Below are 14,886 nucleotides of genomic sequence, written 5' to 3' on the forward strand. Positions count from 1 at the left end.
TTCATGTCTTCTCCCAGGTGGTGATGACAATCATTGTGGCTTTTATTCTGGATGCTTTCGTCTTCCGCATGAACTACACTCGGAAGAACCAAGATTCAGAAGGTCAGAACTGAGGACTGGTTGACCTACAATATTTTGTCGTCTCTCCCTGATGTCTTATGTCTGTAGGAGAGAGTGGGACTGGCCAGCAAGACCAGATTTTTTGTTGTTGTTTATTTTTTAGCCTTATTTCCTAAGCTAATTCTTGCACTTTTGTGTGATATTTTGGTCTGGCCTTTCTGCTCTGCCCCTCATCTCTCCCCCAGCACTCCCCAAAAAGTAAGTGCGCGTGTGTGTATGTATGTATGGGGGGGAGGTGTTTATATATAGAGGGATGGGTGGGTGTGTGCACATGTGTTTGTGTATAAACTTCAACTACTTGAGCCATTTCAACCAAATTGCTTGAAGATAGGAAGTCTGCATACATTTCATTAAAGAAATGTAGGAAACTTTACAGCAATGATGTAGCAAAGTTCAACAAGAGACTTTACAAGAAGGGAATTTATTTTTTTTTCTTTAAAACCAATTTCCCTTCCTCACTAATACCCTCACTGGCACCAGCACATGTCTCAGAGTGGCTTGTTCAGCATTCAGGCACCAAAACACTGGATCCAAGTGGTGTGCCAGCTCTCTTTACCGTGACATGGAGGACAATGGACACTGCCTATCCAGTTTGGTTCTTTCCACATCTCCCAGTTGTACTTACTGGTGACTACGTGCTGGTTTTGGATCTGCATTTGGGTACTCTTTAGGAACTGACAGTGACTGGTCTCTCCATCTCGTCACCCCTGTGAGTCATCAGTTTTACTCACTGTCCTTGTCTCCTGAGCTGGATGTCTGAAGCTGCATGTAGCTTCATGACCTGCTAATTTAGGTGCCATAAACACATTAATCTCCTACAGCCCTTCTCTGGCTATTCCTTTGGGTCATCTACACCCAGACTTTTCTATTCATTCTCCATGAAGACTACTCTTAATAACTCTTTACACTCCTCTGCAGGAAGGAGTTACAGCTACTGCAGTCATATATTTCATACCAGAGAATCTTCCCCGCAGAAACGTGATGAAGGCCCCAGCCACAGGAGTAGCTTTGATCAGCCTCTCATCTTTCTGAGGTGCCAGAAGATCAAATTTGTGTGGCGCAGGCCTGTAGGAGCCGGGAGTTGTTAGTTACAGAAACACTTTTCATCGTGATCCCTGCTGCACCCAGTTTGAAGGGTGCGGTGAAAGACGCTTGTTAGCACTGAACTCCCAAGTTGTTGAAGGTCAAAAGGCAGCAATTTCTGTGTAATTATTTGCTTTGCTAGTTAATTCACAGGCAAGCAAAAAGCTACAAGATTTTTTTATTATTTTTTTTTAAGATATTGAGCCTGACGTTTTAAAAAGCTGAGATGCTTGCTAGCCCTACACACTAGCTAACTTATTTGGGGGGACAAGGACATGTACGTTCTAGTCACAAAAGTAGGTACAGACTGTGCCTGACATCTGGCTTGGTCCTGTGTGCTGTTAAGCTTTGCCTTCCAGGCTTATCATAGTGGCTGATGAAACAACGTTCACCTTGGAGACTTTTTTTTTTCTCTTTTTTTCTTGCTTTTCCAGAAGACAACGGCATTGTACTGGAGAAGGAGATCTCCAAGGAGGAAGTGGTTGGCATAATTGAGCTGTACAAGCGGAGTTCAGCTGCTGCTGAAACAGCTCAGCTGCAGAAGATCGTTTTGCAGATGGACAAATATGGGGTAAGAGGAAATGCTTACTGCAAGTTCTCAGCTTTGGGGGAGGAAAGTCCACGATAGCCTTTTTGCTGTCTTAAGAGAGAAGCTGCATGTGTCTTTGTAATATTGAGAGCTGAGCTACTGGAGGGGCTCTGCAGCACTGGCACAAAGTTTAGCTGCTCTAGAAAAGTAGCAGCTTAATTTCCCCTGCACTCTGAATAGCCCTGACAAAGGCTAGCTGCTATGGCCTGCAAACTTTGCTGTCCTCACCCAGTACTGGCTGGAAAAAAGTGTATTTTTCTCCAAGGAAGCCAGTGTCTTATAATTCTCCTGCCTCTCTCTGTGCCCTCCATACGCTTAGGCTTGGTCAGTTCTGAAACATTATGCAGCAGTATGATGGTATCGATTCCAAACACCAGGCTTCCTTTCTCCATGGTGCTGCTTACATTTTCATTCTAAAATAGGATGGACAATTGGGAAAATGAGCTGACCTGGGTAACTGCTCTTGTCTCAGAACTGTTGTCTCATGCATCTGGGAAGAGCTTGAGTGGTTGTTTTAATAATAGCCATTATATTCTTGTATTGCCACTACAAAGTACAAGTGCTACAGTCTCTTAGGCAACCTTTATTTGCTTTGGTTGGCTTGGTAGTTATAGGCTGAGCTCTTGTTCCCACAGACAAAATTCAGAATAGCAGTGATGATACCAATCAGAAGCAGTTTTCAAGACAATAAACTGAAGGAGGATGCTGTCCTCAGCCTTGCAATGATGATGCCAGACCTGAGATTTCTTTTGCTTCTCAGTCTTGTTCATATAGCTCATGTGGTCAGAGTAATTCAGACTTCTCTGCTTACATGATTTAAGAAGTCCAGGCCCATGGAGTAAATGATCTGGACAAGTGGGATGAGATCTTATTTGGAAGCTTGGGTTTGAGCCTTGTTCCAGGCGCTGATGTTATGTTCATCTGACTAAATTAAGCACCATTGACAGATGCATCCATCCAAGCTACAGCTCCCTCTGTAGTCTCTGGGGATCTGGTCGGTGTGATTTGTCTCAGCCTGCAGTAGATGCCAACATTTGTTTAGGTGATGTGCACCCTAAAATTTCTTTTCCCCATGACAACAGAAGGAGTCCAAGATAGCCCGAGCTCATCAGTGAATGATGAGTGTCTGCTGGAAGGATGCCTGAAGTTCCAGGGACTGATCCTGTGAGCTGCTCAGTGACTGATAAATGTCTTTTTTTTTGGTTTTTCCTCCCCCTCCCTCCAACTCTAGCAAATGTCAACACTGTTTCTGGGACGCAGATCAAGGACCAAGAGTGATTTGAGTATGAAGATGTATGAGGAGGAGATTCAGGTATGTGGGCCCAAGTTGGAAATACCAGCAAGTCTCTCTGGTGAGCAGAACATCGCCTAGAATAACAAACCATCCTTTTAAACACCGGAGGCCTTCTTCTTCCGAGTCCCAGGCAGCTGTGTGCTCTGTGAGAAGGTTGGGCAGTAGATGAAGTGCACTTTAGATTGATCCATTCTTGCACTCAGGGACTTTCTTAAACCACAGAGCATGTCAGAGCCTCCTCAGCGGGTCCGGGTACCGGCTGTGCAGGTGTGAGTCACAGTAACAGGCTCTTGGTGCACGCGTGGCTGAGCTTACCTAGACTCACCGCGCTGGACTTGTTGGCCCGGGCTAGGAGCACATGCGTGGTGCGTTCCTGGGGCTTGGCTGCTGGACACTAATTTGTTAAGCCACTGGAATGTGATTGTGTTTGAGCTTGGGTGTGTCTGTCTGACACAGAAACCAAGTGTTCTCCCAAGCAGAGTGCTGCCTGGTGTGAGCGATGCCGCCTGGTTTTCCTTCAGAACAGCAGGCTAGCAAAGATGGGAAGCATTTCAGTCAACTGATTATCTGGAATGTTTAGGGCTTTTCTGCTAGTGCTCTTTGTAGTCAGGAGCTTTATGCCATAGATTTGGTCACTGTAGTGACTGCCAAACATTAATCTCCAGGCTCGAGGGGTCATGGGCTATTATAATGTTTAGTACTGGAAGGCATTAATCTTGTAACCATTTGAATCTGTCCTTTGCCCCTTGGGCAGCTGGCTTGGGGATGACTCTTCAGTCCCCCTAACAAAACATGAGCATGTTATTTACCATGGAGCCAGGTGGAAATCTGCAGAGAAGCTCCCTGCCTCTTCTGCTTCGTCTCCTATTCAGGGATGTGACATACTGTGACACCCTGGGCACTGCCCAGGATTGGGAGCAGCTCTGCAAATCCCAAATGTCACGGAGTCATCAGTACTGGAGTCCTAGATGTTCAGGAGGGACGTTCTGAGAGAGGAATGGTTTCTTGCCCAGGTTTGTCAGTTCAGCCAGCTGTAGCTGAGCCATAGCTGGTACTTCTTGCTTGAACTGTGGGTGGCAAGGTCTCGGTGCATCCATCACAGCCATGCTGCAGTTAACCAGGTGTTCCAGGAGGTTAGGCTACATCCAGGGCTTTGGAAAGAGTCCCTCTGTGCCTGAGCAACCGTGCCCTCATGTAGCAGAGCAGCCAAAGGCTCTGCCCTTCGGGGTCCTGCTGGGGGAGGTGCGAGGCCAGTGTGGGGCAGAGCCTGATCTCGGTGTGTTTGATCTCCTGTTGCAGGAATGGTATGAGGAGCATTCCAGAAAAGAGGAATCTCAGACACCATTGCAAGAGCCCGCATCTGCTTCCAACAGCATTCTGAAGCCCCTGAGCCTCCGACAACGCTCCCAGACTGTCATTTAGGCCTAGCTAACACAAGCCATCTTCTATGCAATAACCTAGAGTATTACTTCACAGCGTATATATTGGGATGATGTATATAGATCTGTTCAGTGTACTGTTCAGCTGTAGGGTTTAAATCTCTTCCCCTAGGCAGTGAATTGCTGAAAAACCAGAGGCCTGGGGGACTCTGTGTAAGGCTGCTACACACAGATTGAGCATGATGCCCATGCTCGGCACAGAGTGAACATCTCGGACAGAACAGAGACCTCCTCCCCCTGAGCCACTTCCCAGGCCCGAGCCTGCTCTTTGTCTTACCACTAACAGACCTTGGGGAAAGGGACGTGTAATCCATTAACAGCAGGAAATGCGCCGAAGCAACCTGCTTAATATTAAAACTTTTGCCCTTTTTGAAAATCTCTTTTGCTTAAAGGGTACAATTGACCTAGGAATAAAAGATCAGGGAGTGAGATTTTGTTTCTTCTCCACCTTCCTTATGCAAAGAAAGGGGAGGTGGCGTGAAATTTCAGCACTTTTGGAAGAGCAGATGGCCTTCCCCCTCCTTTTTGGCACACCTGGATGCACTCCCTGTAGTAGATCCAGCTCTGATTATTGAATTTAGCTGTCCCAGAGCAGTTCTGTGGCAGCTGGAGACAGAACCAAGAGCCAGCATCTCATTGCATTATGACCATAGGCGTGACGGGAGTTTGGGGACAGAAGCTCTTGTCTCTGCTGTAGCTGTCCAGTATCGGCATTGCTGCTGGTCAGTTCTGCCCGTGGTACTGCCTGGGACTGGGATTGCCTCTGGACCCCAAAGCGCCTGGCACTGCTCAGTGAGAGGGGACATTCCGCAGGGTGATGGTGGCTGTTGATCTCTGCCACTTGCTCTATAAATGGCAAATCTCTGGCTGGTCCTTAGCTCATATAGATGACTGGGAGGAAAAAATGGAAGGTTTTGCAGCTCTGAGCCTGACGTATTTCTGCCTGGTTCTGTGTTAAGGAGAGCTTATGGGCATCAAACAGTACTGCTGGTTAGTCCTCAGCCAGGTTATTGCTTTGTTTATACAGGTGAGCAAGTCCCAGCACAGCAGTGTTGCTCCTCCCCTGCTTTCTCACTCCTGCAGAAATGTTCCTCAGGCTGGCAAATGCTGACTGAGTTGGATCTTGGGAAGATCCACTAAACAGCTTTACTGTTTGCCTGAATTTTGGATGCAGTAGGAGCATGGAAGACAATGATTCTTCTCGTCTGTCTGCTTCTCTACAGCCAGCAAGGAGGCTGCCAGACCTGGTAGCTGAGGGATGGGAAGGAAGGGGGGAAAAAGGATCCCTTCCCAGCTCTGCCACATTTATTCTGTGGTCATGGCAGGTTGTGTCATCACTGGTGTTTCATTGCCTGCAACGTGATGAGAACTGTTCTCTCTTAAGTCCCCTTTTTTCCCCTCTGTCAGCACAGAAAGTGCTGAGGGCTACAAGTATCTGTCAGCTGGGAGGCTCCTCTCGCCTCTTGCTGTTTGATCTTCTCAGGTTCAGTCTTAAGAGTAGAACTTGCTGGGGAGGCTCTCTCCTTCCTCCAGATGGATCAGGCAGTGGGAGATCTGTGTGCCCATTCCCTTTGTCCCACATCCTTGTTTTTTCCTGGGTGGTCTCACCGCATAGGACAAGGACAGCGGGAGAGGACTGATCCTACCCGGGCAGCTCAGGAGCATTTCCTGGGTGGATGAGACTTTCAGATGTAGGCATGGTGGGAGCATTTGGGCTATGGGATGGAAAGGGCAGGTGAGCAGCTTTCCAGGCAGCATGCACACTAGTATCTGCTCTCAACCCTTGCCAAATTCCCTGGGTGCTTCAGGGCAACTTTTTGTTTCCTTTCTGGGTACCGCAGGTATGAAACTATTTCTGAGCTGAACCGTGAAGGACCTTAAAGGGCTGTTTTCCAAACCATAAATTTGACCACAAATTAACGAGCAGTGCAGTTGTTGCTCTTGCAGTTGCTCTGCATGGAGTCACAGCCCGGGAGATTTATCCAGATTAGTCCTGGGGCTGGAGGAGATGTTGTTTATTCTGTTTTAAATTGTGGGCAGGATGAATGAGCATTGTGAAGGTTAAGGAAAAAAAAAAATGTGGCTGTGTTTAAACTCGTTCCCCTACAGCCTATTTCTCCTTACAGGGCTGCCTGTGACTTTTTTGGGGATGTTTTCTGGGTGTGAAAGGAGTTACAGCTTTAAGCTGCATTGAGGGGGGCACTAACCTGCTTAACATGCAATAACAGGGCTTGTGTCACAGAGATGGGAATGCTTGGACTGGGGTTCAGGGCTCAGGTGCTGCTTCTGTGGTTTCCTGTTGAGCTGCCCCCGTGTACACACTGTGTTAATTATTTTTGTAAACCAAGGAGGGCCACAGAAGTTTACTGCTTCCATATGACTTTGGAAAGAAACAAAGTTTGAGTACGGGGCATCCCCTTCTATTTATCCTCCTCTCCCCAACCTGACACACAGACTAACGACAGAGACAATCATTTTGTAGGGAGCAAGGGAGGAAGCACGGCAGGATTTTGTATGCTGGCGTTTTGTTTATAAAATGATTTTATGGACATCTGTAAAATGTTCTCTAGATTTTTTTTCAAGCACACTAATAAAACGCATCTTCGGCTTTGTAAAGGCAACTGCTTCCTTTCCTCCTTCCCATGCCGTTCCAGAAGAGGGGCTTGGCCACAGCTGAAGCATTTCCAGTGTTTGAAGAGCGGTGCCTGCCCTCCCTCTCCAGTGGCAACTGCTTGTGTGGGCATATTCTGCATGCATGCCCTGCTGAACTGCTCTGAATTCTTGTTCCTGGGCATCGCAAAGCCCAGCTTCCCTTCTGCCCTTCCCCCCATCAGGTTTTTCCTTCAAGTTGAGATAATGCTTTCAAACTTAGGGTTTTTAGTTATCCCAATGCAATGTTTAAGGTTAGAAGAAGGGGTTTTTTTGACCCTGTACCTCTGTGTTGGTACGTTGGCCGTGGTTTTGATTGCTTTAGCTGTGCTGTGTGTAAGGAAGCAGGGCTTGTCTCCCTGGATGATGCTGGCTGGTAACTTGCGAGCAGGTTCAGGGCAGAGCCAATAGCTGCAGGCACAGGGAGTGTTATTATTTTTATGCAAGTTCCTCTCTGGTTAGAAAAAGGAGAAACGATCCAGGCCCAGGAGGCAGTGGTACCCCTAAGAAGGGAGCAGGAACCAGGGCTGGTAGTTGTGCTTCTTGCAAAACAGCCCCTCTCTCCCCGTGGAGCAGAAGTGGGGGCATCCATCTGTAACAGCAGTTTGCTTTCTAGCCTGTGCCGTGTGGGCCAGGGATCCGAAGCAGCAGCCCACCCCCTTCCCTTCCCCTGGGACAGACCGTGGGCTGCCCCACCAGTGTTCCCAGCCCAGGGGAGCTGCGTAATGCCCCATGCAGCCCCCGTGCTGGCCCGTGCTGGGAAAGCCATGACGCTGCAGTTCCCAACCATGCAACTAAATGGCCGAGTCAGGCGCATGTGACTGCTGTTGAGAAATCCAACTGCTGGTAAACCCGGAGGAAACCACTTTCCCCCCCCTGCCCTGGGGAAAACGGCCCTGTGTCAGCCCCCCAGGCCCCTCTGCTGCTGCTGGTGCAGCTCCTGAGAAGCCAAGGGTATTCCCTCTCCCCCTCCAAAGGGGTCGTGCTGGCTAAGGGTTGTGTTCCACTAGCGCAGAGCAGGAGAAAACACCCTCGCAGCAAATAACGCAAGTCAAAGTTGGGTTTGGGGGGCGTTTTTAATTGCAAATTTTTTTTTTTTTTTTTTTTACAGTGCCTAAACCTAGTCTTGCCAGAGGCTAATGCTGTGTACAAACTTCCACATTCTTTCCTACAGCTCTGGCCACCCTAGGAGGAGGAGAAAAGTAGAATCTGAAACTCAGGTTGAAAAACATAGCTTAAAAAAAGCAGGGGAAACCAGCCTCCCTTGGTTTGTTGGGTGTTTTTTTCCTCCAGCTTTGCTTACATTAAAACCAAGCACTGCCCTGAAGCTTTGCCTCACCTTAACCCTGTCTGGCTTTGCCTCTGCTGCTATTTCCCACCCAGGGTGCAAACACGTCATGTCATTTGCAATAACAGACTTGTGCTCAGATCTTCAGAGTTACCCCATGTAGCACAACTCCCCTAACCCTGTCCCACGGCAGCCAGGATGGAGATGGGGAGGGGAAAGTAAAGTGGTTGAAGAAGTAAAATCTCTCCTGTTGTGACCCTGGGCTGGAGCTGCCCTCTCCTCTGTCCCTGCTACAGTGTCTGGAGGAAACAGGTCTTCACCTCAGCCCTGCTCAGAGCTGCCAGGAGTTAAACACGATTAAACAGAGTGGGGAGAGGACATAGCTAATGACTAACAGCTCCTTTTCCTTTCCCAAAGCACAACCAGCCAGCCCCCTCCAGAAAGCAACAGCCCAGGGCTGCGGGGGCGCGTGGTGCCTCCAGCCCTTGTCCCCCTGGCAGAGAGGCCCCAATCCATCAGGAAGGCAGAGGGAGAGAGCCAGGGATGGATGTGCATCTCCTGCCAGCTGCTCACACGGTGGAGAGATGGATCACCCTGAACTCTGTCAGCAGGGCCACGCAGAGGAAGGCCAGGTAGTAGATGATGAGGCAGATGCCGTACGCCTTGCCCAGCTGGAAGCACTGCGCTGGCACCGACACGAAGGAGAACACCAAGCTCAGCCCCAGGGCCCCGGCGAGAACCCAGACCAGGAGGCTGTCAGGCTCCAGCTGCCGGAGAGATGGGGAGCGATGTGGAGTGACACCAGGGTCCCACAGCCAGTCTGACCCGTGCCATGGTGTCGCTACAGTCCTACCTTTACCACCAGCTGACTGCTGGTCATCTGCAGCAGGCAGCCAAGTCCCACGCCGACCAGGATGTCTGGGGCACATTCAGGATGGAGACACAGCGCAGGAGACCTCAGGGGAGCGACCGAGCTGGCCCCATCCCTCCCACCCTGGGGACAGCCCTCCTCCCTGCCTGCCTGCACCCCATGCCTGTTGCCTGGCCCAAAGCATTGCCTGTTCGTGGTGAATACAACCTGGAGCACCCAAGGAGCTTGGAGTGTGGCACAGCCTTTTCCCCTCCTTCCCTTCAGCAGATCCAAAATCTGCCAGACTCCAGCCCAAACCCCCACCCTGCCAGGGCTGGAACAGCAGTGGGGATGGGAAGATGCTGCTGGCTCCATCCCTGCAGCTCCTGTGGTCCACAGCTACCACTCCAGTCCCTCTGCACTGTGTCTGTACCAAGGAGGTTTCCAGCATCCCACGGACTCTGGGATGGATCCTGCCCAGCTTCTTCACAGGGTCCCCCAAGAGCAGGGCGCTCCCTGGGCTGGTGGCGGGGAATTGGAGGCAGTCCCTGCCCCAAGACCACTGCCACCTCCCTTCGGCACCCAAAGGATACTGAAGATGATTCCCCCGAAGCAAGCAGAGAAGGCCATGCGAGGGTAGCCCTGTCGTGCCATGGTGAGGTCGGAGAAGGTGTCTGCGGAAGAAGGGGAGACCTTGGGGGATGCCAGGGGGACAGGTGCACCTGGGGTGGCACTGGGGTGCAGCAGAGCCCTTACCGCCAATGCTGTTGCCCCAGGCCAGCAGCGTCAAGCCCAGCACGGTGTTGCTCAGCTGGAAGATGATGCCCAATGTCCGCAAGATGTTCACCAGCTCTGTGGCTGCAGCGTTGATCCACATGGCACTGGCCAGAAACCCAAGGAAGGCAAATACCTGCCAGGAAGAAGGGCAAGCTGGTCCCTGGGAGCATCCCACAGGACCCCGTACACCTCCAGCCAGCCACGTCCCTCCTGCGGACAGTGGGGACCGGGAAGGAGATCCTGACTCCTGCTCTGCCCCCAGGACCCTCAGTCCAGTCTAGAGCAGGCTGGGCTGGTTCCCAGTAGGCGTTCAGGGCTGGGGAACACCTTACACAGTGGTACTTGGGTGGCTGCTCGTTGCTCGTGGTGATGAAGATGATGATGGCCAGGACAGAGCCAACCAGTATGACCAGTCCCCAGACTGGGAAGACACCCTGGATCTGGTACAGCCCATCTGCACGTGGTGGGGAGAGGGGGGCATCAGAGCAGCCCCGCAGGCACCATGTGAGCTGGGCAGGATCCGACCAGGCTCATAGTATGAGGTAAAGCCTCGTCCCCCAGAGCCACCTTTACCCTAAGCCCTCGCGGGCTGGCTCCCCTCTGTGCCTCAGTTTCCCCAGGCAGGCCAGGCCTGTCCCATTTCCCCCCCCAAGACCTGGATACTGGGGGCCCCAAACCCACCACCCCTGTGGGGAGGGGACGGACCCATCCAGCCCCCCAGCTTGGCTTTTCACTGGCTCATCCTCCCCTCCCCAGAACGGGCTGCCAGGTCCAAAGGGCTCCTGCTGTCCCCAGAGCTTTGGTGGCCGTCTCAGTCCTGTCCCCTCCTGGGTGTCCGGGGCTGCCCCAGGCTTACAGGCGCCTGACTTCAGGGTGAGGATGCAGAGCAGGGGGCTGGTGAGGATGTGCAGGCAGTTGAGGGGTCTCTTCCAGTTCAGGTCGTCCTTGTCAGGGTCCACAACAGGAACAGTGAGCAGCAGCACCAGCTCCACAGGCACCTGGGAGGAGCATCCATGAGCAGCGATGGGGGGACCCCCATGGTGGGACACCCCAGGAGGTGCCCCATCCCTCAGCCCACCTGTTCTTGTCCCCCTGTCCCCATTGCAAAGCCCAAGGGTGACACAGCCCCAGGGGCCAGCAGGGAAGGGGACACCCCATGCGGGGGTTCCTCCCAGCTCATGTTCCCCCCTACTCACCCTGAAAGCCTTGAAGAGCCGCCAGTACCAGGGCTTCCTCCTCCACTTGCGGTAGTCCAAGGGGCTGAGGGCAGTGGTGAGGATGCGCAAGGAGGTCTCCTGGGAGGGGAGCAGGGGCCGGTACTCCTCACCTGTGAGGGGCCATGGTGGCTGAGCGGGGCAAGGGGCTCCCTGCCCCTCCTGGCCCTTCCAGCATGGGGCTGTGGTCACTTGTATGGCCCCCGGGAGATCCACTGGCCCCAGAGTAGCACCCAACTATGGCCACCCTGTGAGCTCAGTGACACATGCAGAGGACTGGGGGTCCCTGGGACCCCCCAGGATAAAGCAGAGCCAGCCCCAAGCCCACCAGGAGCAACATACCATAGTCTCCGCTGTTTGTGCCCAAGGACTCCTGCTCTTCGGCATCTGTCAGCATCTCTGGAGGAAGGAGAAGTGGGGCAGTGGAGGGAGACCCCAGCATGCTGGGGGTCCCATCAGCACAGCTAGGCGGCCCTTACCTGGCTCCCAAGGTCTGGGGGGGGCCAGCCCTTCCCCACGCTGCCGCCGGTGAATCCAGGTGCAGAGCACCACGGTGAAGACGTAGAAGACATACAGCCCCAAGTAACCTGGGACAGGGGGGAACGATGGGGAGTTACAGCACCCCCCAGGCTGCTCCCACCACCCCCTCGGCCCCCTGCTCCTGTGGCACTCACCCAGAGCCTCCCCCAGCGTGATCCTGCCGAAGTAGAGGACCATGAAGGTGAAGAAGACGGCCACCATGTAGAAGATGACATCCCTGAGGAAGGGCCTGGAGGCGGCTGTGAAGGGCTTGACCAGGGCGATGCCCCCAGCCACCACCGTGGTCACAAACACACCGGCACCTGCCAACGCAACAGGTCCTGCTCAGGGGGGGAACATCCTACAGCTCCACCACGTTCTCCCCACCCATCGCCCCCCCAAGCCAGCAGCCCCCAGGGAGGAGCTGGCAGCAGGGATCTCCTTACCAAAGACGGCCCCAATGGCCAGCCCCGCTGTCCGGGGGTCGGAGAAGGCCACCACGGCACTGAAGACATCTGGCGCCCCATTGCCAAAGGCCAGGAATGTGACACCATGGAGAGGGGATGTCAAGGAAAAGACCTGGTGGCTTCCCCCCAGGGATGCAGGGTGCCTGCCTGGCTCTGGTGCCATGGGGCTCCCTCCAGGTGCCTCTGTGGCACGGTGCTGAGGGGACACAAAGTGACCCCGTCACAGCCACCGCTCCTGCTCCATCCCTGCATCCCCCCTCCCTGCCCAAGGTCCCCTGTGACCCGCCAAGGATACTGCCACGTTGTGAGACAGCTTCAGGTTGGTGGAGATGGCCGATAAGTTGGGGCAGAAGCTGGAAGGGCAGAGGAAGCAGAGAGGGGTGACGGGGCTGCTCCACAACTGCGGGGCTCCTCGCTCACCCCAGGGACTGTCCCCTCCTCCGCAGAGCTACTCACAACTTCTCCGCCGTCACGCCCAGGATGATGAACAGGTACAGGAGCCACAGAGCCTGTGGGGTCAGGGGTGGCAGAGAGAGGGGTCGGTGGGGTCCCCATCCCTCACCCCCAAAGTGGAGCATCCCCCAGCAGCACCACCCCTGCTCCCATCCTTACGTAGAGGGTGATGGCCAGGGGGAGCAGCCGGGGGGGGAAGACACAGAAGACCCCCTCGAGGTAGTTGAGGAAGCCGCCCTCCAGCCGGCAGTCGGGGTTGCTCCGGATGAAGCGGCACCACTCAGAGCTGTTGTGTTTCCGTACCTCCCAGCACTGCGGTACAGAGCGTGGGGTGCTCAGCTGGGCACCCCAAGACCCGTCCCCCACCCCAAGCACCCACCCCCCTCCAGCAAGGGCTGCCATCAGGCACCCTGCGGGCAATGCTGCCCCTCTGCCCAGCTGCTGCCAGTAGGTCGCTGTCATCCCTGCCTCAGTTTCCCCATCTGTGCTACCTATGCATGGGTCAAGGGCTGTGCCAGGACCAGTGGGGGTGCAAGCCCTTGTCCCCAGCCCTGTCCCCTGCAGCCCCACACCACCCCACACCCAGCCCCAGCCATGGGAAGGTGCCGGCCTGGCAGGCGGCAAGGTTTTTGGAGCACAAAACCAGCAGTGGAGGAAATACTGGTGTGATCCCAGCTGCGATGGCAGGGACGGGGGAAGCAGGGATGGGATGGGACCCCACCACCCCAGCGACACCCACATCCCTCCCGCCACTCCCCCAAAGCCCACTGCAGACCCCACACTCACATCCAGGGCCCGGCCGTGGCTCAGATCATCCCCCCCAGGAGAGATCGTGTGCCCCAGGTCCAGCAGCAGTGGGGTCCCGGCTGCCTGTGCCCCGCTGGCCCCCGCCAGGCTGAGCACCTCGGCTGGCCCCATGGCACCCTGCCCTATGGTGGGGGGCACCTACCGCTGGCAGCGACCCCCGGGGAGAGGGAGTGGGGACAGCTCCCGAGCCCCCATCCCACGTTCCCCAGGCAGGGCAGATAAGGGTTTAACAATAAATAATAAAAAATTAAAATAGTAATAATATTAATAAAGATAACGAGGGAAGGCACAGCAGCCCGCGGTCAGGCGCCGCCGTGCCACGTCCTCGCTGGAGGGCTCAGCCCCGGGGTCACCCCGAGCCCCTCCGGAGCAAAGCTGGGGGGGGGGGGGGGGGGGGAGGGCCGGCACCGACACCCCACGGGGGACCAGGGGACGCGCGGGGCAGCCCCAGGCCAGGGAGGGGACGGGGAGACCCCGATGCGGGTGGGGATGGGGACCGCGCGGTGGGTGGGGGGTCCCGGAGCGGGAGATGCTGGGGGGAGCCGGGGATCCCACCCGCCCCGCGGACCCACCGTGGCGGCGCGGCCCCGCCGCTGTGCGTGGGCAGCTGATCCCCTCCGCTCCCCCGCCTCTTAAAGGGGCCGCCACCCTCCGCTCTTAAAGCGACAGCGCCATTTTTTCACGCGTGGCCCGCAGGGTGCCTGCCAGAGGTGGGGGGAAAGGTCCCTGCCCCGTCCCCCTCTCACCACCCCCGTCCCTCTACATCCCAGTGCCGGTGGGCTGAGGCAGGGCGGGACTGGACACCCACCCTGGGTGCTGTGCCCACCTAGCCCCTCTGTGGGGTGACCCTCTGAGGCCGGGCAAGCTCAGCACAGGCAGGGCCAGGGATGCTGTCCTTCCCTGGGGGGAGCAGCACGCTGTGCCCACGGAGCTGCACAGCCCCCCGTGCCAGTGGCCCCACGACCCCATGGAGGGGCCTGTGCTGCTGCTGGTGTCCCTCTCCGCAGGGAGCTATGGCCGGCGTACCCTGCTCTGGGACACCCTGCTGCCCCCGGCCCCGGCTGCCCCTGCCCCACGCAAGCCCCCGTGTGGGGTTTTGGGGGAGAGTGCAGCAGGCTGGCCCCCAGGGACTGGAGCTGACGGGGGACCATGGCTGCTGGGGGACCATGACTGCCTGTGTGGCCCCAAGGGCCCGACAGGACTAAAGGGGCTGTTTCCCACCCTGGCCAGATTCCCACCGAAGTCACACACTGCTCCTCTCCCCAGGAGATGGGAAAGGAAGGAAAATACAGACCCAAGGGCAGTGCCCAGCTCGGAGCGTCTCCAACGGGAGCCCA

The 14,886-nt window shown here is 55.0% G+C and overlaps 2 protein-coding genes across 11 annotated transcripts in view; one reads left to right on the top strand and one right to left on the bottom strand.

The window, feature by feature from the left end:
* Positions 1-7,141, top strand: part of TPCN1 (two pore segment channel 1) — a 53,114-nt gene extending 45,973 nt beyond the window's left edge. For all 10 annotated transcript variants that reach the window (XM_040605902.1, XM_040605838.1, XM_040605893.1 and 7 more), the window contains 4 exons: positions 18-102; positions 1,638-1,774; positions 3,024-3,104; positions 4,386-7,141. In XM_040605902.1, the coding sequence (XP_040461836.1) occupies positions 18-102; positions 1,638-1,774; positions 3,024-3,104; positions 4,386-4,508 (426 nt within the window). In that variant the 3' untranslated portion in view covers positions 4,509-7,141. The remainder of the gene's footprint in view (positions 1-17; positions 103-1,637; positions 1,775-3,023; positions 3,105-4,385) is intronic.
* Positions 7,142-8,231: 1,090 nt separating this feature from the next.
* On the bottom strand, positions 8,232-14,115 carry SLC8B1 (solute carrier family 8 member B1). The gene is made up of 15 exons (XM_040606051.1): positions 13,529-14,115; positions 12,902-13,054; positions 12,746-12,798; positions 12,585-12,642; positions 12,269-12,374; positions 11,978-12,145; positions 11,783-11,890; positions 11,646-11,702; positions 11,286-11,416; positions 10,946-11,087; positions 10,422-10,543; positions 10,069-10,222; positions 9,906-9,986; positions 9,316-9,380; positions 8,232-9,229 (listed from the first exon to the last, which is right to left on the bottom strand). The coding sequence occupies exons 1-15, from the start codon at positions 13,658-13,660 to the stop codon at positions 9,032-9,034; spliced, it is 1,728 nt and encodes a 575-aa protein (XP_040461985.1). The 5' UTR covers positions 13,661-14,115; the 3' UTR covers positions 8,232-9,031.
* Positions 14,116-14,886: the final 771 nt, after the last annotated feature.

The sequence above is a fragment of the Falco naumanni genome, chromosome 1, assembly GCF_017639655.2.
Source record: "Falco naumanni isolate bFalNau1 chromosome 1, bFalNau1.pat, whole genome shotgun sequence".
In the NCBI taxonomy this organism is placed as follows: Eukaryota; Metazoa; Chordata; class Aves; order Falconiformes; family Falconidae; genus Falco; species Falco naumanni.

What these genes read in the sequence shown, in the direction of transcription:
- SLC8B1 (XM_040606051.1), bottom strand. Translation starts at nt 13,660, where the DNA reads ATGGGGCCAGCCGAGGTGCTCAGCCTGGCGGGGGCCAGCGGGGCACAG. An exon ending in AGCTGTCTCACAACGTGGCA is followed by an intron (nt 12,375 to 12,584) that starts GTATCCTTGGCG and finishes TCCCCTCTCCAT; the next exon opens with GGTGTCACATTCCTGGCCTT. An exon ending in GCAGTCAGCTGGTGGTAAAG is followed by an intron (nt 9,230 to 9,315) that starts GTAGGACTGTAG and finishes TCTCTCCGGCAG; the next exon opens with CTGGAGCCTGACAGCCTCCT.